Source organism: Gopherus flavomarginatus, chromosome 10 (genome assembly GCF_025201925.1).
Source record: "Gopherus flavomarginatus isolate rGopFla2 chromosome 10, rGopFla2.mat.asm, whole genome shotgun sequence".
NCBI classification, from domain to species: domain Eukaryota; kingdom Metazoa; phylum Chordata; order Testudines; family Testudinidae; genus Gopherus; species Gopherus flavomarginatus.
The window spans coordinates 61,248,603-61,276,063 of record NC_066626.1 but is presented as its reverse complement, the minus strand read 5'-3'; the positions used below and the strand labels follow the sequence as shown (position 1 = coordinate 61,276,063).

The 27,461-nt window shown below is 40.8% G+C and overlaps 1 protein-coding gene across 5 annotated transcripts in view; it reads right to left on the bottom strand.

The window, feature by feature from the left end:
* The window catches only part of LRP1B (LDL receptor related protein 1B), a 1,302,041-nt gene that overhangs the window by 272,427 nt on the left and 1,002,153 nt on the right, over positions 1-27,461 (bottom strand). For all 5 annotated transcript variants that reach the window (XM_050969143.1, XM_050969139.1, XM_050969140.1 and 2 more), the window contains 8 exons: positions 16,589-16,717; positions 15,715-15,834; positions 10,371-10,484; positions 9,959-10,108; positions 6,273-6,395; positions 3,618-3,737; positions 1,363-1,491; positions 104-226 (listed from right to left, as the gene is read on the bottom strand). In XM_050969143.1, the coding sequence (XP_050825100.1) occupies positions 104-226; positions 1,363-1,491; positions 3,618-3,737; positions 6,273-6,395; positions 9,959-10,108; positions 10,371-10,484; positions 15,715-15,834; positions 16,589-16,717 (1,008 nt within the window). The remainder of the gene's footprint in view (positions 1-103; positions 227-1,362; positions 1,492-3,617; positions 3,738-6,272; positions 6,396-9,958; positions 10,109-10,370; positions 10,485-15,714; positions 15,835-16,588; positions 16,718-27,461) is intronic.

The following is a 27,461-nucleotide window of genomic DNA, read 5'->3' as shown; positions in this document are numbered from 1 at the left end:
TAAAAATTCTGGTCTTCATTCCCTATAGGTTTTGAAAAATTTCTGTCCTATTATTCAGACTGAGATTTTTCTCATTGTTAGCTGTTTTTTAAATTATACTTGCCACATTCCAATGACTCATCAGATCCATCTCCACAGTCGTCATCATGATCGCATATAAACTGTTTGGGAATGCAGACTTTATTACGGCATGTGAAAGAGTTCTCATCACAAGTATTATTAGGAGCTAAGGAAAAAACAGCACATATGAAAAAATAAGGAGCACACAGAACAACAGGACCTACAGATACTTTACTTATTAGAAAAACAAGTGAAGTAAATTAACTGGTGCTCAATGACTGATTCACAACAAATAATCATGCACTTTGTCAGGCATACACCAGGTAGCATATGATACCAGAAGGTGCTACTTGCCCCCAAAATAAGAAATACAAAAGTTGATTCAAAGATTCAAATGTACTTAAAAAAATAAACAAAGTAAGAAAAAACACCAACGGGGAAGGGGCACCTGGTAACACCCAGCACTGCCTCATTCGGGGAAGGATGTTCTGCAAAGAACTCCTCCTGATTACACTACTTCTGAATAACAGCTCTGTAAATGTCTCTGTAACTCTCTGGAGAATAACCCACCTCAGACCTCATGCAGTAATGGACACACAGTCAATTAAGAGAAAATTATCTGAACATTTTCAAACTTATAAAATAGTTTAGTTAAGCAAATACAGATAAAATACAAACCCACCTAAATTACTGACCAAACCCCAGACGTCCTTAACTGGATTATAACCCATACACCTACATAAAAGAAAGTGGATACCAAGAACAAAAGATGGGGAAGCAGCAGATTATAAAGTACCAGAAGTAGAGATGAGAATAATTACCATGACTAAATTATAGATACAATTGTCTCTTACTCCTCTATGAAAACAGCTAATTTTTGTGATTTCAAAAATATACTTTTTTCTTGCTAAAAGCATGTAAAGTGCATAATCAATAATACAGCTTCCACTTTTGTCTAATATGGTGAAAAAAAGGAACAAACACATATTTGAAACATATACAATGAGCTACATATAGTGGAGTAGATCCTCAGTTAGTGTCAATCCGTATATCTTCACTGAAGTCAATGGATCTATGCTGATTTAATTAACCTGAGGATCTGGCCCAGTCTATGACTGACCAGTCTTTACCCACTGATGGTTTACAGTATTTCATATGTTGCACCATGCCGTCAAATAGTCCATCTGGTAATGGGTAGAAGGCCCACAGCAGGAAATAAAAGACACAAACAAGTACCATGAAAAGAGAAAGAAGTCAGAATATAGTTTTAAATGTATAAGTATAAGCACAAAAACCCCATACCACAGCCTGCTGTAGAGAGTTCATCACTTCCATTAGGACAGTCCCTTTCACCATCACAAAGCCAGTGTTGAGGGACACAGGCATGGGAACCTAGGCAACTGAATGTGTCTGCAGCACAGGTTACCGATCCTGAAAAAAAACGATACAAATTAGCGTTGCTAAATCTGAATTAAATAATTTTTGTGAGGTTTATAAATAATAGTTATTTATAAAGAGAGGTTTTTTTTCTTTTCATTTAAAAGAAAGCTGAAAATAACAGATTTTCCTCTGTACAGTATTCTCAAAATTCAGATTAGGATTGTATTCTAAATTAAAGGTTTGAATATCTACCCTTCCTTCTATATACTTTCACCCTATTGACAGTGTCATTCACCTCTTTCATAAATGAAAGAGGCAAGCTATCTTACTATACTTCACATAATGTATTTAGTAGAACAATTTTAGAAAGCATAGACAGATATTTTAGGCAACTACTATGTATTTGGATTTATTGGATAAGCATCCTGATCCTGAGAGGTGCTAACAACCCTCAGCTCTGCTCATCACTGTTAACTCCCATGGAAGTTCAGGATCAGGCCCAAAATGCATGATCAGGCCCCAAATCAGAGCCCAAATGCCCAGTATTGAACAGTGAATGCGAGGTAAGAAGAATCCCAACAGTTTCAATGAATGTACTTCTTTTTCCTGGAAATTTCTTTATCTTTAGCACTTTATAAAACTTTTATGAGCATAAAGAAAATAATTTTTCATTACTTAAGGTTGGCTTTTTCATCTTTGTTTTAAAACAGACTTTTCTCTAGAACAGATTTTTATTTATCCTTTGGTACTTATTAAAGACTTTTTTAAGGGATTGCTTTTATGTAATCCATCATTATTATGTCTCTTCTCAGGTATAGCAAATTGGCATATATTAAGAAGAGAAAGTAGATTTCCATTCATGCCTTTGAACATTTACTACAAAAGTTAAATGAATTCAAGGAATTTACTTTATGATTCATTTTCATTATTTTAACCAAGATGAAAAACAACTTACGTTGCATTTATTAGACTGGAATTTCAAACACTTCTGAAGTTAAATTATGTTATGTTAGAGATAGATAAATTTCAAATGTTTCAGAGAACTGGGAAACCCAAACGCTTTCTGACAGCCCTGTTCCACCTGGAAAGTATTTGTCTCCTGCTCCCAAGATGAAATAAGGCCTTGTCTTCCACTCCACAGTATTTTATCTTTAAGTAATCTTCAGAGATGCCAGTTAATTTGTGATAGAGCTTTCATCCATAAAGGGATCTATGATAATGCTAAGTCATAGATAAGGAAGAGATGTAACACCTGAACAACTTAAAAAAGAAGTGGTGGTCTTTATTAATTTGTTTGGTCCTCCTTTTTTTTCCCCACTTTTCCTATTTTTTACTTTAAGTTGTGTATTTAGTGGGTGTGCAGCCTATTGAGCCTCAGGCCATGAAGTCTCTTAGGTTTTGACGATGTACTATAGCAGATATGTCTGAAGTACCTGCCTTCTCACTTGACACTGCCTCCACTAAACCTGTTGTGGCAGGGATGGAGGTGGAGGAAAGGAGGGCGGCGAGGCAGGGGAGAGAGAGGGAAATCTTGCTTGTTAAACAGATATCACACCAGATCCCTCTCTTTATAGTAATCGTATGGTAGCAGATGCAATTGAATCCCATACACGAGGGATTCTCTACTTAATTGCACTCTAGAATACAATGGACATATCTGATTCCCCAAAACAGGTAAGAGCTATGAATTTTCAGAAAGATACTAAGATTCAGAAAGATGCTGGGGTTTGACTAAATATGGAAAAGCCAATATTTAGCTAAATTAAAAGAGGACAGCAGCAGGACACAGCACAGAGACTTTTCATAGCCATTAGGGACTAACCACCAAAATATAAAGGTATTTAGAACATGGGGGCCTGTTTACGGTAGTTGGCTCAGATTTGGAGAACAGGCAAAGGTTTGGTTCTTATTTTGCCCAAACTGGTTCACCATATCTACTTTATGAAGACAGACCCACAAACTACACACTCCACTTACACAAATGTATCTGCTTGGCGCAGAAAAAATCATCTGTGCTCTAGAAATAAGGACAATTAATAGCTTATGGTTAAAGAGCATGACCCTAAAGGTGCTGTGCATTCTCCACTCCCATTAATTTTCGCGCGATTGCTCTGCATGTCTCAGGATCAGTCCCAAAAATATGATGTGATAAAATAAGCAAAAATTATAGTACTCACCACAAATAGCATCACTCTCATCTAAGCCATCTCCACAGTCATCTTCACCATCACAAATCCACTGCTTAGAGATACATTTGTGTGCTGAGCAAGCAAACTGATTCCATGAACAAGAAGAATCTAGGGAAGACATCAGCCACTATGCTTGTTGTGTTCACAGTAACAGTGAGTTTCCTGCATGCAGTAGCATAATGTAAAAGCTCTTCCTTGCTTTTTAGAGCTGTAACTATAGATGTAACTATGCTATAATTATGTCCCTTTGGAAAAAGAACTCGGGATTTTTGTTGGTTTCCAACTGATTTCTGTTCATTAATACTTAAAGGACTCACAAAACTTTTAAATTAGAAAAATTTAAAAATATTTTATTATTGGCTGAAGGTAAGAACTTTTAAAATAAGAGAATAGTTCATGCATTTAACACACATGTTTTTGCTATAGCAAACCACTTTGCAATTATGGTAATAAGTGCAAAGACAAGTAGTCCAATTCTTCAATCATTTCCATCATCTTTGTATTGCACTATTTAATTACATCGTGAGAAGACTTCTGTGTTCTTTTTCTCATCTGGAAAATTGGTCTATATTTGCATTCTGTTGTTCTAACTGTTTACTCTTTTGCATACATTGGGAAATAACAATGCTCTGCTTCAATTCAAAATCAATCTGCAGTAGCATATAAAATAAATTCCAGTTTCATATTAAGAATTTCATTTAGAAAACTTCAAGCCTCCTTTTTTCCATCCTTCCCACAACAATAAATGTATTTATGGTTTAACTGATAGAAAAATAATTTCAAGATGAATAATAGAAAAAAGTCATTTATTACCATCTGAATTATATTAAATATTGTCCACACTGTTTCCTAATGGATAAGAGCTGTAAACTGGAAAAAGGTAGCCAAGACCAAAAAAAGAAAAAAAAAGGCAAATGGGTTTCATAATATTTTTAAAGTAATGAAAAACAGAAAGCCTAAAATGCTTGCTGACAGGCTAAGCCTGGTAAATGGTGCCTAGGTCTGACCCTTCTGCCTTTCATGGGGTAGAGTTTAACTCCTGACCACACGATGAGTGGAGGAAAAAAAGCACATTATGCACACGGATTTCAGATTTCAGTCTGGAGGGAAAGGCAGCTAGAAAACAAATGACTGTGTCTTTGAGATAGAATTTAGTTCTGTAATGATGAGACTAGATTGGTGAAGCTGCAGAACATGCAGGGAAAAGACCAATTCTCATTATGATCATAAATCAAATTTTCCTGGGACTGCAATAAAGCAATACTATAGAATCATGGAAATTAGAGACAGAAATGACCTAGGCCTGGTCTACATGCAAAATTTGTACCAGTATAACTTTTTTGGTTAGAGGTATGATTTTTTTTTCTTTTTAAAAATAAGTTATTCTGACATAGGCTCTAGAATGAACACAGTCTTATCAGTATAAAGGTGCCTAAATAACTGACTAGCTTAGTCCCCTCTCCATTCCAGAATAAGCTTTACTGGTATAAACACCTTTATAATGGTATAACTGTGTCCAAAATGGGGGATTATACCAATTAGAGTAAGTGTTATAGCTGCAGCATTACAACTGAATAGGTAATTTTCTCTATCCCTGTTTCTACTACAGGATTTTCATTTTCAATTTGAATTTCACAGAATCACAGAATATCCAAAAGGAAGTTGTTGCATACAGAAAATAAGCAATATTTTGCTCTGAAAATGGAAAAGAAATATTAAGTTCAATGTATGTAAATCCAATTACTTATTTCACAAAGCTCTATAGCCAACCTGTCTTGAGATATATATATTTCACACAACAAGATAGACTAGGAAAACATTAACTGTCCATGAAGTGAGCCAGGCAGAGGGTTTGCCCTAGCTCAGAGGAGCTGCTGAGAATGCAGGAATAGAAGTAGTAAAAGCCTTCTCTTTCCACCTTGATTTGGGCAGAAAATTGTACCATTTATCTAGCTACGACTGCTTATTTCCCCCTTTTCATTACGATGGCAGCAGCAAGCAAGTCTGTGTTTAGCTTTTACCACTAAATTTAGGCCAAGCTGAGGGGAGTCTGGATAAGTGTCAAGGTGCCATTTTGTTTTTCTTATTGTTTTGTTAGTGTGTGATGCACTAGTTTTGGGTCACCCTTGGACGCCATGTACAAAATCTTGATGTACTTTAAGGAAGAATAGTAGAAACACAGACAAAAATCAAACTAAAGAGGGACAATACAAAGTTATCTTGTGATAATATGTCATGAAGATATGTGTCCTTGTAATCTAACATTTAAATACAATGCTCAGCATCAGTCTTGCTGAGAGCTTGGCTACATTATAAAGATGCAGTCTACATATTCACATTTCATGGTGACGTTTACTTATAGGAGAATTTAATACTTCACAGAAAACCTTATTTTTTAATAGTTTCCCAGCACTATCTATAGAATAAAGCCTACTGATTTCCTGTAGAAAATTCTAAAGTATTGAATGCATTATATTTGTCTCTACCTTTTTGTCTGGATTTCAAAGAGTTCATCAATAAAAAAATCATTGAAGTAAAATGTTAAAGAATGAGTACTTTTATATAAAATATGAATTATAAACCCTTCTTTTGCACACGTGTATCAATGGTTTTAGTAGCGAGAACAAGATAAAATCCTCTTACCACAATGCAATTCATCAATTCCATCCTCACAATCTTTTTGTCCATCACACAGCCATGTGTTCAGAATACATCTTCCACTAGGGCATCCAAAATAATTTTCTGCACATGTGGGCTTGTTTCGAACTGTGATAAAATAAAGAATGTAATGTAAAATGGTATCTACTAATATGATTAGGAAGCTAATACAATTCTATTGAATTTCTCAAAACTAATGGAAAAAGTTACTTTTTTCCCCCAATTACCCCACAGAGTGGTCTCTTTTTCAATTAATTTTTGATTTTTTTAAGTTTATTTTTGTGAAAATATAGTTGTCTGAAAGGAGACAGATTGCTAACTCAGGAAACTGAACTATTCTATAGAGAGAACAAGTAGCAGTAGCACGTTTCCCCACACTTCCCCAGCAATGTACCTCAACTTGACCGACAAGGATCTAGGGATATGAGGGTAGTTCAATCTACAGGTCAGATGCTGAGCTGATGTAAATCAGCATAAGTCTATTGATGTCAATGGTGACATGCTCAATGGAAGCATGTTGATTTATACAATCTGGCCCTCCATTTCCATTCTCATCTATCTGATGAGATCAATGAGATTGCCAATCTATGGTAGCATTATCTGTGAAATTCACTGGGATCTGAACTGATATCATCAAATCATTTCACATAGGCCACTACCCAGCTTTCAGATGGTTACTTCTGAAATCAACGTGAGGTTTTCCATTAACTCATCAGTGGAGCCAGATTTTCACCCATGGTCACCGTTGACCTTAGTTGGATCTGGTTTGATAGTTTCTTTATTTTTGGGTGGGGATGGGATATATACATTCATATTTTACATCAGTAAAGTGGGATATTGTACAGAAGGAAAGATGGAAGTTTGCATATTTAATGAGTGAATTCCTGATACAGATGTCTGGGCAGTTGATGAAGATGGTGTTTTCTTATGAAAGTTTTGCCTCTTTCTGAAAGGTTAGGATAGTTTCTGGTGGCAAGAGCATGTAAGAGGAAAATGTCTCTGCAGTGTATGAACTGGTCATCTGATATGTTTCCTTTTAGGGGCAGTTATGAAGTGTGGCCTAAGAAGCCTTCAGTGTATGAAGGGCATTATCTGTCTTTGAGCTAAAAAAGTCCAGCCCTTTAAAAGTCAAGTCCTCTACCATGAACTGAATCTTCAGTTAGGAAGCTAGAACTCTGAACCCATAAGGATCTTCTCATCACCACTGCCATAACCATTCATCATGATGCAGTGTTTGCCACATTTAGGGCAGCTTGTAGGCTGGTCCTGGCCAGCAGCTGGCCCTCAGTCACCAGAGAGGAAGACTCTTCCTTCACCACAGGAGGAAGTTTGTCTATGAATCTCAAGAACTTCTTATAATTTAAAAAATACTATTTGGCCAGCAGAGTTTGATAAATCACAATTCTATATTGTAAACTAGCTGACAAGTATGATTTTCTGTCAAGTAAATCTCTTCTTTTAGGCTCATTTTACTTTGGTGTACTCTTATTTGGTTATTTTTACTTTTTATTAATAGCTGTTACCACAAAGGAATTGATACCAGAGATGAGTAAAATAATAATCCCCTCTGCAAGGTGCACAGGACCTTCTTCTTCTTCTTCTTTTTTTTTTTTTTGCCTGCCTTCCAGCACATGAGCTGTTGTGACCAGAGTCTGCTAAAGAACCGTTGCAGGGTCCATAACAGCCTTGTTGATTGGAAGGCTATTTTATCTGCAGTAGAAGATTGAAAGGCGTCAATCTGTTTATGAACAGGTTCCTGAATCTCCTCAAGGGTAAGTTGCAAAGAGTCTGATACCTTCTTGAGATGGTTCTGAAAGTCTTTAAAGGTATCAAGCTGTGGCCTACTAGAAGGGATCACAGCCTCATCTGGTGATGATGAGGATTTCTGGTGGGGGCCAAGAAGTCAACAGAGTGAGATGGGGAAACCTGAGTAGATTGTTACTCAAGAGAAGCACTGTAAGTCTGTTGGTGCAGCTGAAGAAGCTGGCATTGAAGGCCCATGTACTGGTGTGGACATAAGAATACAGGTGCTCAGTACCATGGGTAAAGATGGAGCCAGAACTACAGGAATCAAATTAGTGGAAAATAATGGGGATTCTGATTCTTGTACACTGGAAGATTCCCTAGTGCTCTTTATGCTACTAGCACAGTATTGTGCAGCAGAGCAAACAGCAGATTGTGGGTGGAGAATGATGGCATTGACAGTACCAGAGTCATCAGTACTGGTGATACTGGAGCACAAGATTGGAGCCCAATGGTACTGAGTAAGTAATTCAGGAAGTTGACAGTCCCAAGCTCCATGATGTGGAGGGAACTTCAGATGATGCATCACATGTTGGGACTTTTGTGTGCTGCTTCATCACTGCAGATTCAGTATCAAATGGAGTTGAGCTTCAGCAGTAGCCTTCTGGGGCCACAAGGACTCTCCTGAGGTAGAATGGTGTGGGGAAGCTCTTCTTTTCTTAAAGGAGACCTTAGCTGGGGATCTGCCTCTCAGTTTCTCCTTGCTATGTACCTTCTTTCCTGAGATCATGTAGACCCCATTCTGCCTGGAGTACTTTAGATACTGACAGGTCATGTACAGGGGTGTCAGAGACCCATGGTCTGAAGCCAGTCTCATCAACCCATCCATTAAAAGTATTTGGCGGCGAGCATGCCTGGATTTTCAAGTCCTTTCTGTAAAGGACTTATATAACTTACATATACTAGGGATGTGCAACTCCCCCACACAAAATAAACATTTCTTATGCCTGTCATTAATGGCCAAAGTATCCTGACATTAGTGACAATATTCAAAACCAGGAGACTGAGAACTAGCCATCTTAGTATCTGGAAGAAAATAATAAGGATTCTCCTGGTAAAAAGGAAACCTACCCTGAAAATACTACACATATGGTGCCAAGTAGCAAACTAACTACAACTAGGGATTAAGATAATATCTACAAGGAATGAAAAGAGAGAGCTAGTTGTAGATTCAAATGGACAGAGAGCAGCTCCATCTCAAAGCCAGAGGCAGTGAGAAGAACTAAGTGGTGACTGGCCTGCTCCAGCCCTTTATGCCCTAGGTGAAGGGCATGAGGATACTCAAGGCATGTGCCTGGCCCCAATAGACAATGCTGGCCAAAAGTCTCCAGTCTCTGACATGTTCACCAAAAGGAGAATATGTAAACAGAAAAGCAATCAAAGGAGAATAACATTCATATAGTCACCAAAACAAAAAATAGATAACTCTTAAAGTGGAACAACTCTCCTCAAAGCTTTGTACTAACTTCAATCAAACACCCAAGAAAGCAGGGGAAAAAAAATCAAGTAACACATACAATTAGCTATTAAAAGTTACTCATAGGCTTTGGGCAATTTTGCTGAAGCTTAACACTTTAGACATTTTGATGATTAAAGTTCCAATTAAATAAAAATAATTAATGACAGACATACAATGGGGAAAAAAACAGCCAAAGACAATGCGGTTTTCTTCAGAGGAACTTCAGCATTAATTAGTGATAATTTGCATATCCCTTTAACATAGATAATATGCATGCAGGAGGCAACTTCCTCTGAATATCTTTCTTTGTACATTAAACACGTAGTACTGAATAGATACATATTTTTCATAGTTTCTCTATATCTCTAGTATAGATATAGTTTATTATTATTTTTCTTTTCACAATTACCTGGGCATTTTAATTCATCTGTAAAATCTCCACAGTCGTTAGATCCATCACATATCCATTCTGATAGTATACAAAGTGAAGTAGAATTACAACTAATAAACCCTGTAGATTTTACTCCAAGCTTATAGAAATTAGTGCAGTCTGTGTTATCTGGAAAGAGAAAATAAAATACTACACAATCAAATCTATATATTTATAGATTGAACAATCAATCAATGTCTTGATACGCTTTGCAACGTGGGTTCCCAGACTTGGCTATATTTTTTTACAGGCTATTCAGCTTTCATGAACATATTAGTATCCAAGATAATAGTTAACTCAAATAAGAGTTAAATGCAGATCATATGTGGATAACACTTTAGCACTTTAAAGAGAGACAGAGACAAATGTGACAGAAAATTAAATTTCTTACTGCAATTCTTTTCATCTGAAGCATCTGCACAATCAATGACCTGGTTGCATTGTGCTGATTTTGCAATGCAAATCCCTTCTGCACAGAGAAATTCTGTTGAAGCACAGGTTGAATCTACAAAGTATATAGTAAAAAAAAGAAACAGTTAAATGCAGTTTGCACTGCTTTGAAAGTTTATAAGTAAACCATTATTTTTAAGTAACCATGCATTTAAAGAAAGGTTAAAGCATGTATCACAAGTAAGACCTTTATGTGAAAAGGCCTTAGAAAGAGATTTTTTTTTATTTCTTACACATATATTATCACAACAGTTGAGCATTCATAACATTTGCTAGAAAAGAAAGAACAGATGCATCAAGTTGTTTTGTGCATTTAATGTACCAAAGTCAGGTTTTCATTCAAAATACACATTGTGATTACAAATGCTCCACTATAAGATGGTGTTCAACATGACAGTTTCTTCAGTACTATAGCTTTTGACATTTTAATATTATAACCAATTACAAATATAAGCTAAAGCTTTATAAATTCTAAAATACTCACAATACTTAATATAAAAATCATAATACTTTGCATTTCTTATAAGCACCTTTCATGTGAAGATCTTGAGCACTTCATAAACATTTACTTGTTACAATATTCCAGTGAGGTATGTAAATACAACTATTATTATTTCCATGTTTCAGAAGGGTAAGCCAATCAGTTAAGTGACTTGTCCAAGTCACAGATGGGGCAGGGGAGAAAAGAAAGAGAGGTACTGTACCAACATTTCAAGCATGTCTAAGAAGGAATATCTACATTGCAATAAAACATCCACAGCTGGTATGTGTCAGTTGACTGGGGCCTGTGGGGTTCGACTTTTGGGGCTATAAAATTGCAGGTCTGATGTTTGGGCTTAGGCTGGAGCCTGTGCTCCGGAACCCTTGGACCCAAGCCCGAACGTCTACATGGCAATTTTATAGCCCCACAGCCCAGACCCATAAGCCGAAGTCAGCTGAAACAGACCAGCCATTGATTTTTATTACAGTGCAGATATTTCTGTAGTGTAAGAGTGCAAGTGGAGGTGGGCACTCCACCTACAACCCGCCAGGGTAGGTAGATTTCAACAACAAAAGGTTAGGAACCATAATCTAATTTCTACAAAAATTCATTAAAACACAACTCCAAAGTAGGAGTAACATCTGTTTCCAGCACATCTAGGACTCAGGCAAGCGTTGAATAATTTACCTGGGAAATTTTACAGCTCATTTACACAAAATAGTTGCAATAGTTTAACTTAAATTGGTTTAGAAACCATAGCAATTAAATCAGTGCAACTGTTTGTGGACATTATAAACTTAGTTTACATCAGTTTAAAATCACAACTTGAGTTAAACCAATGCAACGTTGTGTCCAGACCACGCCTCAGAGACATGAAGTTCAATGTGCACAGAAATTAGTCTAATATCTGCATCTGTTTCTAGAGACAGGGTATAAAGCCTTCATCCTCCTGAAGTATCAATCCTTCTATAAAGACTGCTGCTGCTACCACTAAATGGGAGGGAGAAGTCTCCCCATTACAATGGTGGTGGGGAGAGAAGAGGAAAGCCTGGGATAGGTAGCTCATTAAAGGCATAGCAATTTTAATACACTTCAGATACACGTCTGAACTTTGCACCAAACCAGAATTGTGAAACTCTAGAAGTCATTCAACATTAATAAGGAGTCTTGTCAAAAACCACGGGAAGCAGTTTGGTCATTAGATTTAATCTCTGGTGAACAAACCCGTTAGATTCATTTGGAAATATTCAGTATCTTGCTGCCATTCATCCATTAAGCTTGAGATGAAGTGAAAGACTAGAAACCAGTACTTATTATTCAAATAAGCCATTAATTTATTTGTGAATGAATCTTGATAGGAGAAAAAAGAAATGAAAAAAGAAACAGCACATTCATTTGTTACCTTTGAAAATGTCTTCAGTTATTTTATTTCAGCTTGCTATAGGTTTACTAAAATGTTTTAAAAGACTGCTCACTAAGAGATAAATCCTGCATGTACACCAAGGGCTTTTCTGCAGCTGAACAGTGCATTTCTGCACTGGGTTGGAGAGAATTTGGGAAGACCATACAAGGTGCTCACTTTCCTGACCCTAGAGACCAGCTCTGTCAGGGTGTCAGCATTCTCCTCACCCTCACAACTTCAGAGAGGGTGCAAGAGACCCACAGAAAATAATATATTAAAAAACAAACAAACAAAAAACACCACGCCTTCAGCCTATGGGTTCCACAGTCCTACTCTGTTGTTACCAATGAAAGCAACATTAAACTCTGCATGTCTCACCTATATAAACAGAAGCTTTTTTATTTATTTGAACTTTATTAAGTCTGCTACAACAAGAAGCTTTTTTTTTTAAAATGGCCTATCTATGTCTAGATGGATGGATGGATGGAAGCCCTTTGATAGATGGGTTAATTCCTCCCACCCTCCTATACACCACCCACTAACAGTAATCCAGACAATGGGAGAGAAAAAAGGGTTCAGAAAGCCCTCCTTCCATTAATATGACAAATCTAGAGGAAGACGTAAACCACTAATTTTGATATGTTTGGAATATCGTGTTCCTTGGTCTCAGACCCACCAAACCTATGGTTTTTTCCACAGACTATCAGATTTAAGACTTTCTAGAGATATGAGGGGAAACCTTTTGGCCCATATGGAAATCCCTACTTGACTGGCTTCCTTTTCCCATTCTCTGAGCCAGACCAGCTAATCAGAGCTGTTGCCTCGGACAGACACAGCACTCCCTTTCAGGAGCAGACAGGAGAGTCAAAACAAGGTAGGAGTGAGGAGAGGAGCTGCTGGGCCCATACCATTTTCACAAGATGGAGGAGTAGGCATGCAGAGAAAGATACCTGCAGCTTAGGTCCAGTTCTGCTCTCGCCTCCATCAAGTGAAAACTGTATCAATCTGCTCCTTGCATTCTCCCCTCCAAACCAGCACGTTATTCACAGGAGGAGAAGGGCAAGGATAAATCAGAGTCTGTGTTTTTTTTATATTCCCTCTTCCCTACCTCCTTCCTTTAGCAAAAAGTTTGTTATCTCTTCTTCCCCCTCCACCCTCTGCTCCTGCAAGTCCAGGCATGGGGCGAGAGGTGCTCAACAGCTGCCCCTTTCCTTGACCCAAGCCTGAGAGGGAGGGCTAGAAGAGATCCCTACCATAGCTGTAACTCCCCCTAGCCTAAAGGCAGTTTGCAGGGCACAGAGCGAAACACTGAGGATGGAGGGGGAGGGAGGTGCGACAGGGTGGAGTAGACCCAGAGTCACACAGCTGGAGGCCTCATGGTCCTGCCACACCCTGTTACAGGAAAGGACAAGAAGAGAATCTTCCAAGCGGACTAGAGTGGTTGTGGGGAAGCAGCCAATGAGAGAGGCTGCAGGGAGCAGGCATTCAGGGTTCAGTAGGGTCATATAAGAGGAGCTGCAGAACACAACAGCAGTCAGTTGCTGCCTGGAGCTGGAGAAGAGAAACTTGTGTTCCTAGCTGGCTGAAAGAGCAGCAGGACCATGGACAGCTCAGTGTGAGCAGGGACCAGGGGAGCTAAGAGGAATTCCTGGTTTGCTGCTGGGACTGAGTCCAGGACAGTCTGCTGGCAGGGACCAAGGGAGCGAAGAAGGAGCTTCTGACTGGCTGCTGGGACTGAGTCCAACACAGCTGTGAGCAGGGACCAGGGGAACAAAGGACCTCCTGACTGGCTACTGGGACAAAGTAAGGACTGAGCCCAGGGACGGCTGCAAGAAGACAGTGTCTCCAGGGAGGAAGCCCTGGTGATACAGCCCCATACCTGTGCAGGGACAAGTTAAAGATGATAGACCCCAGAAAGGATGTGTTCTGATTCACATAACAGTTTGTGAGACTCAGCCAGAGGGCTGAGTCACTGAAAAACTGCCTGAAAAGAGGGGTCACTAGAACTGAAAGATTGCAAACCCACTCGACCAGAAGTGGGCACTTGCAAGAGATGGGTGCTGTCCTGTTACAGGGAGTTAGGGAGCAGGGAAAGAGGAGAAGCAAGGAGTCAGTACGGGAGACACAGGAGGATGGAGGGGAGACACATAGAAAAGTATGAGGGCCCTTCCTCCCTTGCTGAAGGCGAGAAGCACTGGCCCCAGTTAATCAAACCTCTGAACTGCTTACCTCCTTCCACAGGATGAACTGAGTTCTGGCCTCTCTGTCCTACAATGAATAATTTCTCCCTCTTTGCTTCATTGCTTCCCCATCCTTTTCTGCAGTACCACATTTTATCACTCCCTGCCCCCTTCTCTGTGCCTTTCTCCCCTGCCCCACACATACACCATTTCTTCCTTCCTTTTTTCTGAATTGACATTCATGTAAGTGATTACAAAAATATGCAAATTAATGCATAACTAATATCTAAAAGGTTTTGCTCTGATGGTTCCAGCTAGAGATTTTGTCATAATTATATCTCTTTTGAAACATAACTCAGGATTTGTGTTGGTTATCAACTACTTTATATTCACTAACATCTGTAAAAGGACATTACAATATTTACAGCATATGTATTTAAAAGTATTTTTTTCCAATAAGCTTTGCACAGAGCCAAACTGCAACATGGCTGGGAAGAACTAACACTGAATATGGCTAGTGAAACCAGCAGCATTATCTTTTCTCTTCATCTAGCAAAGCTGCCCAGATTCAGAATAGAGAACATGACATACCGACGCCCTGTATAATGAACATGCCACAACACACATTGCTGCACAGAAAATCACTGCCACAATTTTTTCTGGACATTCCCACTGCCACAAAGCCCCATCCCATAAGCAGGTGGGGCTTTTAGTCACTATCTATTCAACCCTAATAATAGTGACTTACACTATGATCGGATTAGAGGTTTTGGTCATGGTGTAATGCTAGTTAAGTGATTCCCAATTAGTTCAAGTAAACACAATTGTACTTGCAAACCTAGACACTCTAGGATATAACCTTGGTTAAACTTAGGGCTCTCTCCTATGTCAATTTTTTGGCTGAGTTCCACTCTTAACATCACTTCTTCTCATCTAATATGATTTATACAGGAGCCATCACTGTGGAACAGCATCTGGGTCTCTTGTGAGGAGGTAGGGGAGAGAAGGAAGGAATGGATCTTCACCTACATTTACCCAGGATTATTTCATAGGCGTCAGCAAGCATTGTAATGTTTCTTCTGATCTCTCTCTCAGTCTAGTTCATGCACAGACATTTAGTTTAGAGCCAAAACACACAAATAAAAACAAATAAAGAGTATAATTCCACCCAAAAATACACATACATTCTAGATATAGATAGATAGAAGCAGCTGGCATTTACCTTTACAGTCCAATTCATCAGAGTTGTCACCACAGTCATTTGTGCCATCACACATTTTGTTGTTTGAAATACAACGGTGATTGTAACAAGGCCTAAAACCTCTCCGACAGCTTCTGTTTTCTGGTAAAGTAAATGTAACAGAGATTGTATATAGAAATTTTACACAAATAAATATTTTATTTAAACAAGCAAGCAAATATCCCAGAGATATTTCCTTCAGAAATGTTTATGGTAAGTTAGAAAAAAATATGTGAAACTAATAATTTATTGTCCAACTGAAAGAAGTTGATGGACGAACACATAAACCAAATATTGTAATACCACTACTTACAGAAAAAAGAATAATAAAGATTTGTGGCTGGGGAGGGATAGCTCAACGGTTTGAGCATTGACCTATTAAACCCAGGGTTGTAAGTTCAATCCTTTAGGGGGCCAATTAGGGATCTGGGGCAAAAAAATCAGTACTTGGTCCTGCTAGTGAAGGCAGGGGGCTGGACTCAATGACTTTTCAGAGAACTGTAGTGGGGAGATTTTTGTTATACTCTACACTTATCTTTGTACTTTATAATACTTCCATATTCCTATTTTAAATCACTGACAATTTTAATAGAATTGTATTTAAAAGTGAAAGATAAATCTATATCACCATAGTAAGGCTGAGAATAAGTAGGGGAAGATTTTCAGATTTAGGTAAGTAGCTAGGTGGTTTTCTTTTTCTTTTTGTTTTAAGACTAGAAATGGATGACATAACATACCTTGGGATTCATTGTATTAAATATAAGCCAATCAATATAAAAACAATTGAAAGACATTGCATTTAATAATTATGAAGCCAAATTAAGAAACTGAAGCAACAACGTTTGAGAACACTTACCGCAATAAAATAGTTTTTCATCCGATTTGTCCTTACAATGAGCAACGCCATCACAGGTTAGTTGGTAGTCAATGCATTCACCATTTCCACATTCAAACTCAGAGTAAATGTTACATGTGGAGTTTTTAGCTAAACACACACAAACAAAATACAAGTGTTAAAAGCATTTTTAATAGTTTGCATTGCACAACAAAATTAAGCAATATACAGTTCAAAAGCAAATTACTTCGTGTTTTTTTAAGACTGTGAATAGAAAGGTGTACAACTAGAATCACTGATCTTTCAGACTGGACTTGCTACCTAACCATCCTACAGCTGCTTAATTTTTAAAATATAACCTACAAAATTAAATGTAAACATACCTGTTGTGTCTATCTTTTAGATTGTAAGCTTACTGGACATTGTAATGAGGTGTATCTGGCCCTTTGAGGCCCCCTGCTGTAAAACTGGCAGTCCTACCATACCCAGCTCTAGGAAAGAGCAGTAGTGGTGTGTCCTCCAGGCTGCCTAGAGAGGCTGTGAGGAAACAGCCAATCAGAGAGAGGCTGCAGGGAGCAGCCAATCAGAGCCCAGCTGGCTCATATAAAAGGAGCTGTTGGACAGAGCAGATTAGTCACTGGCTGGACCCTGAGGAGCAAGGACAGTGCTCCTGGCTAGGTGCAGGGCTTGCACTACCTGGACAGAGCAGTTGTTTGCTGGAGCCAGAGGAGCAAGGAAGGTGTTCCTGGCTGATGATTGGGACTCAAGCAAGACTTCAGCCCTGCGATAAGGGTGAAGCTGAAAGTGCTAGGGCTAAGAAGGGAAGTGCCCCACGGAAACACAGCAGCAAATAGCAAAAAAGAAGCAGCCCATGGCTGCTACTTATAGGGTCTCAGGGTTGGGACCCAAAGCACTGGGTGGGCAACTAAAATGATTAGGGGTTTGGAATGGGTCCCCTAAGAGGAGAGATTAAAGAGGCTAGGACTCCTCAGCTTAGAAAAGAGGAGACTAAGGGGGATATGATAGAGGTATATAAAATCATGAGTGGTGTGAAGAAAGTGAATAAGGAAAAGTTATTTACTTGTTCCCATAGTATAAGAACTAGGGGCCACCAAATGTAATTAATGGGCAGCAGGTTTAAAACAAATAAAAGGAAGTTTTTCTTCACAACCTGTGAAACTCCTTGCCTGTGGAGGTTCTGAAGGCTAGGACTATAAGATGGTTTAAAAGAGAACTGGATAAATTCATGGAGGTTAAGTCAATTAATGGCTATTAGCCAGGATGGGTAAGGAATTGTGTCCCTAGCCTCTGTTTGTCAGAGGGTGGAGATGGATAGCAGGAGAGAGGTCACTTGATCATTACCTGTTAGGTTCACTCCCTCTGGGGCACCTGACATTGGCCACTGTTGGCAGACAGGATACTGGGCTGGATGGACCTTTGGTCTGACCCAGTATGGCTATTTTTATGTTCTTATGTAAGCCCAGGGAAGGGGGAAGAAGATCCTGAAGAGGGTCAGCATTTAATTGAACTGTGTTATCTCCCAAAGAGGATTAAACTGAACTGGAGATCTGGAGTCAGGAAGGAACACTACAAAGGAACACTACAAAGTGAAGAATCACCAGCGAGTGGCCCTGGGGCACTGCTCCGTAATAAAGCAGTACCATTGGAAGCTAGCCCAGGAGGGGCTGAGAGACAGTTTGGAAAATAGCCCCTGAGGCTAATGGATCAGGGCATTACAGAGGGCACCATGAGAGGCCCTGTTGGACTTGTGCCCTGGAAGGGGTCTGTTTTGTTTGTACACCTACAGACTGTATGTGACTCAGTTGGAGGTCTGAATCACTGAAAACCTGCTTGAGAATTTTAACTATCAACAGGGGTCACAGCAAACAGAGCAAAGCTGAGAGACTGCAGGTGCAGACACACCCAGCTGGCAGGGGCACTCACGTGAGGTGCTGGTCCCATTACAGACAGAGGTTGTCTTTCTTTTAGGGTATGACACAGTAATGAGGACAGTGCTAGTGCTAACCAAATAAAAACAAATAATTTTAATTAGTTCCAGATGAGGTGAAACTAACAGAAGACTGTGATAGTTTCCCAAATGTATGGATATGCATCTAGGCAAATTAGAGGCACTGATTTTGTTGAGATTTCTAATTATTTTTATAACTTCTGGTTTTGGCTCAGTTGTCCTCTCTCCTTTCCCGCACCAGCCCTCCATGAAATATCACATGATGCACATTAATTTCTTAATGGAAGTGTTAAAATGCTTTGTGCCTACTGAGTATTATTAATAATTCAAGATCTCTTCAGTTGAGCACAGCCAAAAACTAGAGAAAAACACCTTTATCACTATTCACCAGATGCTGCAACTAACACTCCCAACGTGAATTTATGGCATTACGCAAATGTTTAGTCTGTAAACAAACATACTCTGCAGTGGTCAGGCAGTCAATGTACTACTTCTGCAGTTGAAGTGAAGTGATGGCCTGCAAAATCTTTGCAGAAAATCAGTTGTTTATACCATACAGAGTACATCTATATCTGCCACAAATCAACTACAGAAATGTGAAGCGTGCACGTGTTTTAATCTGTTTTCCAGAGGCAATAATGTACTTATTATTTCAAAGGAAAACGTGTATGTATGTGTAACCTCTCAAATTCTGCTTTCTCCCACATATATTTATTATCATTAGATTAATTCGCAACTGCAGTTAGGATGGTATTCAGTATTTAAAAAAAATAATGTAATGGCTTTTGAACGTCATTATAGCACACTTATTTTATAGGTGTTGGTCTAAATGACTGAACTATTGCTGAATGATTTTATTAATCCTGGGAGGTAAAGTACAAAAAGCATATTTTGAAGAGGGAAAGGAGTGGGGTGAAGTGGTTTTCCTACTGCTATAGTTCTGGTTGTTTTCAGTATCAGTCCCATTGCTCATTCTAGAAGGAACAGATCTCTATAGAAGCTAAACCAGTCTCATTTGAAACAATATTTCTATTTAGCTCCAATGTGAAGATAATTATGAAGGAAACATGAATTCTGGATCAGGATAAAATCTGGACTATTCAGGATGGCAGTTTCAATCAGAAACAACATCAAAAAAACCTTACAGGTATATCGGACATCCAAGTTGAAAAATTCATGACTTCGCCAAAGATTAGTTATGTGCATCTTAAAACACTTCCTATACCTTTCTTCCCCCATTTCTTATTGTTTAGAAACAAATAATTATTATTATTTAGGATCCTGGGAATTACCACGCTGAATCAGACTCAGGGCCTATCCAGTTCTGTTCAATATCTTCATCAATGATTTAGATCGGGGTGGGGAAACTTTTTGGCCCAAGGGCCACATTGAGGTTGCAAAACTGTGTGGAGGGCTGGGAAGGGAAGGCTGTGACTCCCCAAACAGCCTGGCCCCCACCCCCTATCCACCCCCTCCTACTTCTTGCCCCCCTCAGAACCTCTGACCCATCCAACCACCTGCTCCTTGTCCTCTGCCCCCTCTTGGGACCCCCCCCACCGCTAACTGCCCCCTCTGGACACCGCTCCCTGTCCCCTGACTGCCCTGACCCCTATCCACACCCCTACCCCGACAGGCCCCCCTGGGACTCCCACGCCTATCCAACCCCCCCAATCCCCATCTCCTGATCCCTATCCATACCCCCACGCCCCGACAGGCCCCCAGAGACTCTCACGCTTATCTAATCCACCCTGTTCCTGGCCCCTGACCACCTATGCCCCAGAAGCTCCGCCCCCTCCAAATGCTCTCTGTCCCCTGACTGCCCCCCAGAATCCCCCACCCCTTATCCAACCCCCTAGCCTCCTTACCATGCTGCTCAGAGCAGCGTGTCTGGCAGCCATGGCACCCAGCCGGAGCTAGAGCTAGACATGCTGCCACTCTGCGTGACAGGAGTGTGCCGCTCTGCTGTCCAGAGCCCTGCCCGCACAATGGCATGGTCACGGGGAAGGGAGGCAGCAGGGGAGGGGCCAGGGACTAGCCTCCCTGACTGGGAGCTCAAGGTCTGGGCAGGCGGTCCTGCAGGCCGGATGTGGCCCACAAGCCGTAGTTTCCCCACTTTTCCCATTTAGATAATGACATACAGAGTACACTTATAAAGGCTGTGGATGATACCAAGTGGGGAGGGGTTGCAAGTGCTTTTGGGGGACTAAAATTTAAAATGATCTGGACAAATTGGAGAAATAGTCTGAAGTAAATAGGATGGGGGTCTTAGTGGACCACAAGATAAATGAGTCAACAGTGTAACGCTGTTGCAAAAAAAGCAAACATCATTCTAGGATGTATTAGCAGGAGTATTGTAAGCAAGACATGAGAAGTAATTCTTGGGCTCTACTCTGCTCTGCTTAGGCCTCAACTGGAGTACTGTGTCCAGTTCTGGGCACCACATTTCAGGAAGATGTGGACAATTTGGGGAAAGTCCAGAGAAGAGCAACACAAATGACTAAAGCTCTAGAAAACATGACCTATGAGGAAAGATTTAACAAGTTAGGTTTGTTTAGTCTGGAAAAGAGAAGACTGAGAGGGGAAAAGATAACAGTTTTCAAGTATGTAAAATGTTACAAGGAGGAGGAAGAAAAATTGTTTTTCTTAACCTCTGAGGATAGGACAAGAAGCAATGGCCTTAATTTGCAGCAAGGGAGGTTTAGGTTGGACATTTGGAAAAACTTCTTAACTGTCAGGGTAGTTAAGCACTGGAATAAATTGCCTAGGGAGGTTGTGAATCTCCATCACTGGAGATTTTTAAGAGCAGGTTAGACAAACAGGAATGGTCTAGATATTTAGTCCTGCCATGAGAGCAAAGGACTGGATTAGATGACCTCTTAAGGTCCCTTCCAGTTCTGTGATTCTAATCTATTATCCTGTTTCTGACAGTGTTCAGTGGACGGTGCAGGAAATACACAGTAAGCAGATGCTGTATAATCTCCCAATTTAAAATCTCATCCTAATTGCTAATAGCTAGTGACTGGGTTAAACCAGGGGTGGGCAAACTACAGGCTGAGGGCCACATCTGGCCCATCAAACCTTTTAATTAGGCCCTTGAGCTCCAGCCACTCAGCACAGCTCCCAGAAGCAGCAGCATGTCCCCCCTCCAGCTCCTATGTGTAGGGCAGCCAGGGAGCTGTTCAAGTGCCCACTCTGCAGCTCCCATTTGCTGGAAACCGTGGCCAGTGGGAGCTGCAGAGGTGGTACCTGCGGACAGGAGCAGCGTGTGGCGCGTAGGAGCTGGAGGGGGGACATGCCACTGCTTCCAAGAGCTGCTTGAGGTAAGCACTGCCCGGAGCCTGCACCCATGACCTCCTCCCGTGCAACAACCTCCTGCCCCAGCCTGGAGCCCCATCTTGCACCCTGAACCCCTAATTTATGGCCCCACTATGGAACCTGCACCCCCAGCCCAGACACCGTACCCCTTCTCACATCCCATCCCCCTACTTCAGCCTGGAGCCCCCTCCCAGACCCCAAACTCTTCTGCTCCACTTCCAGCCCCTTTCCACATCCTGAACGCTTCATTTCTGTCCACACTCCAGAGCCCGTACCCCCAGCCGGCGCCCTCCTGCACCCCAACCCCCAATTTCATGAGCATTCTTGGCCTGACATACAATTTTCATACCCAGATGTGGCCCTCAGGCCAAAAAGTTTGTCCATCACTAAACCCTGAAGTATTAGGATTTTATCCATTCCAATTTTTTTTTTCAGTATCTAAAACAACTCTGGAAATTCTTGTTATCCATATAAACACTCATTTTTCCTTTGAATCTTACTAAATTCTTGACATCAGTATCTTGTGGAATAAGTTTCACAATCTAATTATGCACTATGTGAAAAAGTATTTCCTTTATCAGTTTTGAATTAGCTACATTTCAATGTAAAGGACTGTCCCTTTGTTCTTGTATTTTGTGAGTGTGTATGTGTGAGAGAGAGAAGGAATAGAAGCTCCTGGTCTCTCTTCTTTAAATACTTGTATCATGTCCCCTCTTATCTGTCTCCTTTCTAAGTTACACAATCCCAATATTTTCAGTCTGTCTTCATATGAGAGATTTTCCAGTGATCGTTCTCATTACCCTTCTCTGAACGCCCTCTAACTCTGCAATACATTTTATGATATGGGGTGACCAGCTGTTCACACAGTATTCTAGATGGAAACATAGCGACTCATACAATGACACTACAATGTTTTTGTAAACCTAAAGTTAAGATTGCTTATTTTTCACATAACTTGAGGACCTTGCATGAGGAGGCACAAGGAATATATTGAAGCTGTGGCAATTGAGGATTGTAATGCTTTGGGGACATATAAATGCCATACCATGCTACAGACTTAATTATATTGTGGAACTTATTGCAAACCAGCTGTAAGACCCATTCTCTCTCTCTCAGATCTGAACTGTAGGTCATTACCAGTGCTTTTAGGGCTACACAGGACATATGCTTCTTTACTTAGTTACTAAAGTCTTAAATAACATTTTCTGGAAATATTGCAAATACAATCTCAATTGATCACTATTGGCATTGATTTCACAGCTAGACTAAAATCTGCTGCTCTGTAACAGTGTTACAGGTTTAATTAACATCTTTGTTACCACTAAACATCATCTGTACAACTCATTATATCTCAATTATATAGCCAGTTGGAAGGGATTTTGCAGAAACGCCTTCAAATCTAATGCACATTAATGGTATATTACTTTACCAGTGCAACTTTTCTTTAGATCAACTGTATCTACTCTGTTATGAAAGAAAAGTTTTCATTTCCATCCTACTACATATTTAAATACAAGCAAAAAGGACTTCTATGTTATTTTAAGGACCTTTTAATAATAAAATATAAAGGACCTGCTTTAAACCACAATGTACCACGTGCATGTGCTGGGTATCGGGGGAAAGGATGCGGAGGATGTAGGGCTGATCTGCAATAATTTATTAATACTGTATGGGACTGAGATAGGTTATTGAGATAGGTACTGTATGGCTATATTGGGTTACTGGAATGTTTACTGCATGCATATATTGCCTTATTGTAATAACAGGCTGTTAACAAAAAGACAACACAGTTGATCCAGATAAAACACCTCCTGTTAAAGAGATCAAGAGGTTAAGGGACAACACCTGAGCTATTAGATGTAAAGCTAATTCTAGGCACTGGCCAGTTGTTTTGCCAAGGCTGAGAGTCTAAAGAACAAAAGTACAGTAACAGTTAAAGTAGTTCTCTAAGGAGAGGGCAGTTGTCAGGGGCTGTTCATGAGGCACAGGCTGATGCAGATACAGGTCCTGTGGAGAGATCTGAAGCAGTTGGGCCTTCCTACACTTCAGGGGGATGATAAGCATTAGGAAAGATAGAAGTGAACATGGATTGTTTTATAGTTTTAAAATCTTTTTTCTTTACTGCTGTACTGCATTCCTATTGTTAAGATTCATCAATACTTCGTTTTAAGAGATCTGTGTGGTCAAAGGCTCAAATCCTAATACCTGGGGTGGTGGGGAAGAGGAGTGCATGCAAAGGCATGTTCTACACTACGCGTTTATACTGAATTTAGCAGCGTTAAACCGATTTAACCCTGCACCCGTCCACACAAAGAGGCCCTTAATATCAATATAAAGGGCTCTTTAAACCGGTTTCTGTACTCCTCCCCAATAAGAGGAGTAGCGCTGAAATTGGTATTGCCATGTCGGATTAGGATTAGTGTGGCCGCAAATCGATGGTATTGGCCTCCGGGCGGTATCCCACAGTGCACCATTGTGACCACTCTGGAAAACAATCTGAACTCGGATGCACGGGCCAGGTAGACAGGAAAAGCCCCGCGAACTTTTGAATTTCATTTCCTGTTTGGCCAGCGTGGAGCTCTGATCAGCACAGGTGGCAATGCAGTCCCAAATCCAAAAAGAGCTCCAGCATGGACCGTACGGGAGATACTGGATCTGATCGCTGTATGGGGAGACGAATCTGTTCTATCAGAGCTCCGTTCCAGAAGACGAAATGACAAAGCATTTGAAAAAAACTCCAGGCTATGATAGACAGAGGCCACAGCAGGGACTCAGCACAGTACTGCGTGACAACCGTAATGGAAAGCCAAAGAATCAAATGGACGCTCATGGAGAGAGGGAGGGGAGACTGAGAACTCCAGCTATCCCACAGTCCCCGAAAAGTATTTGCATTCTTGGATGAGCTCCCAATGCCTGTAGGGTCAAAAACATTGTCCGGGGTAGTTCAGGTTATAGCTCGTCAATTTACCACGTCTCCCCCTCTGTGAAAGAAAAAGGAAAAAAATTGTTTCTTGCTTTTTCAATGTCACCATATGTCTACTGCATGCTGCTGGTAGACGCGGTGCTGCGGCGCTGAACAGCAGCATCCCCTCCCCTTCCTTTCCTGATGGCAGACGGTACAAAATGGTGGAAAACCATCATCATCCCATGAGTGATCCTGGCTGGCCTCGGTGAGGTCGGCCGGGGGCACCTGGGTAAAAATGGGAATGACTCCCTGTCATTCCTGGCAGATGGTGCAAAATGCTAGGTAACCATCCTCATCATAGCAGCTGAAGTCTGAGCTCCATCAGCCCCCCCTGCACCCTTTCATGTCTAAAGAAAAGATTCTGTACTCCCTGGACTATCATAGCAGCTGGAGGCTGCCTACCCCTCATTTTATCTCGCTAAAAAATCAGTGTTTCTTATTCTTGCATTCTTTATTACATCATCACACAAATGGAGAGACACTGCCATGGTAGCCCAGGAGGGTTGGGGGTGGAGGGAAGCAATGGGTGGGGTCGTTGCAGGGGTACCCCCTAGAATGGCATGCAGCTCATCATTTCTGTGGGATCTCTGGGGCTCTGACACGGAGCGGCTGTGCTCTCTGGTTCTCTAGTACACTTGCCCCATATTCTAGGCAGGACTGACTCTATTTTTAGACAAAACATAAAGAAGGGAATGATCCGGGGAGTCGTTCCCATTTTTGTCCATGCGCCCCCGGCCGACCTCAGCGAGGCCAGCCAGGAGCACCCATGACAGCAGCAGACGGTCCAAAATGATTGATAACTGTCATCTCATCGCCAATTTACAATGGCAGATGGTGCAGTAGGGATGGTAACCATCTCTGCTACCTTGCAAAGGCAAATGAATGCTGCTGTGTAGCACTGCAATACCGCCTCTGTCAGTAGCATCCAGTACACATACAGTGACAGTGACAAAAGGCAAAACAGGCTCCATGGTTGCCATGCTATGGAGTCTGCCAGGGCAATTCAGGGAAAAAGGGCACGAAATGTTTTTCTGCCATTGCTTTCATGGAGGAAGGATGGAGTGACGACATTTACCCAGAATCACCTGCGACACTGTTTTTGCACCATGCATTCGGATCTCAACCCAGAATTCCAATGGGCAGGGGAGACTGCAGGAACTATGGGATAGCTACCCACAGTGCAAAGCTCTGGAAATCGACACTAGCCTCGGTACATGGATGCACACCACCGAATTAATGTGCTTAGTGTTGCCACGTGCACTCGACTTTATACAATCTGTTTTACAAAACCGGTTTACGTAAAATCAGAATAATCCCGTAGTGTAGACATACCCAAAGAGACTTGAGAGGGGCTGCTAACCAGGTAACCATGACAAAGGAATCAAATTACAGTGGGGCCAGTTGGAGGATTTCTGGCTAATTCAGACATAAGGAGTGGCATGTGCTCCACTCCAAATCAGCAGGGCCACCCAGAGGATTCAGGGGGCCTGGGACAAAGCAATTTTGGGGTCCCCTTCCATAAAAAAAAGTTGCAATACTATAGAATACTATATTTTCGTGTAGGCCCCTGCAAGGCCTGGGGCAAATTGCCCCACTTGTCCCCCATTCTGTGTGGCCCTGCAAATCAGGCCAGTTTTGCTTGCTGATGGGGTTGGGTGGAAGAGGGGGCGGAGGCATTCTGAATGTGACTAGTCCCCTAGGCAGGGAAGTAAGATGTCCCCTCTCCCAGCCTACACAAGACCAAGAACATTAGGTGTGTGGGCAGGGTAAAGGCAAGACAATTATACTATCCACTCTCAAAATCAAACATCAGAACCAGAATAATGCAAAAGGTGCACATGCAGGGTTCACATGCTGCATCCTTTCAAATCACAGTACAGGGGTAGGCAACCTACGGCACACATGCCAAAGGCAGCTTGTGAGCTGATTTGCAGTGGCACTCACACTGCTCGTGTCCTGGCCACTGGTCCTGGGGGCTCTGCATTTTAATTTAATTTTAAATGAAGCTTCTTAAACATTTTAAAAACCTTATTTACTTTACATACAACAATAGCTTAGTTATATATTATAGACTAATAGAAAGAGCCCCTCTAAAAATGTTAAAATGTATTATTGGCACGTGAAACCTTAAATTACAGTGACACCACTTCTGAAAGGTTGCTAACCCCTGCACTAGCAGCTACTTCTCCTCACATGCACACCAATTCAGCACCAGATACAACATGGCCAATAATATCCACAATGGATCTCCAGTGATTCTTCAACTACTTTATAAAAAGTTTAGCTCTCTCTCCTCTTCCTCACACTATTTTGTGTCATGGGGTGTCCAGTAGATTACTAGAAAGATGTCTGTGGACAATGGCTTTGGAATAACTGATTTATTACACCTTTCATCCTAAAGGGTCCTGAACACAGTACAAACTTATGTATACAAATTTATATACAATTATATTCAATAATAATTTAAGCAACACCCGTGCATGTTGGAATCTGACAATTATAACGCTACACACTTTAGGATAGGAAGCGAATACTGTGTCCAACGGAAGAAAAAAAAATACACCAGGGAATTGAAATAGACTATAATTAGTCAAGCTAGAATTTGGCCAGGACACTAAGGTTAACATCCTTACTCTTACAAAATG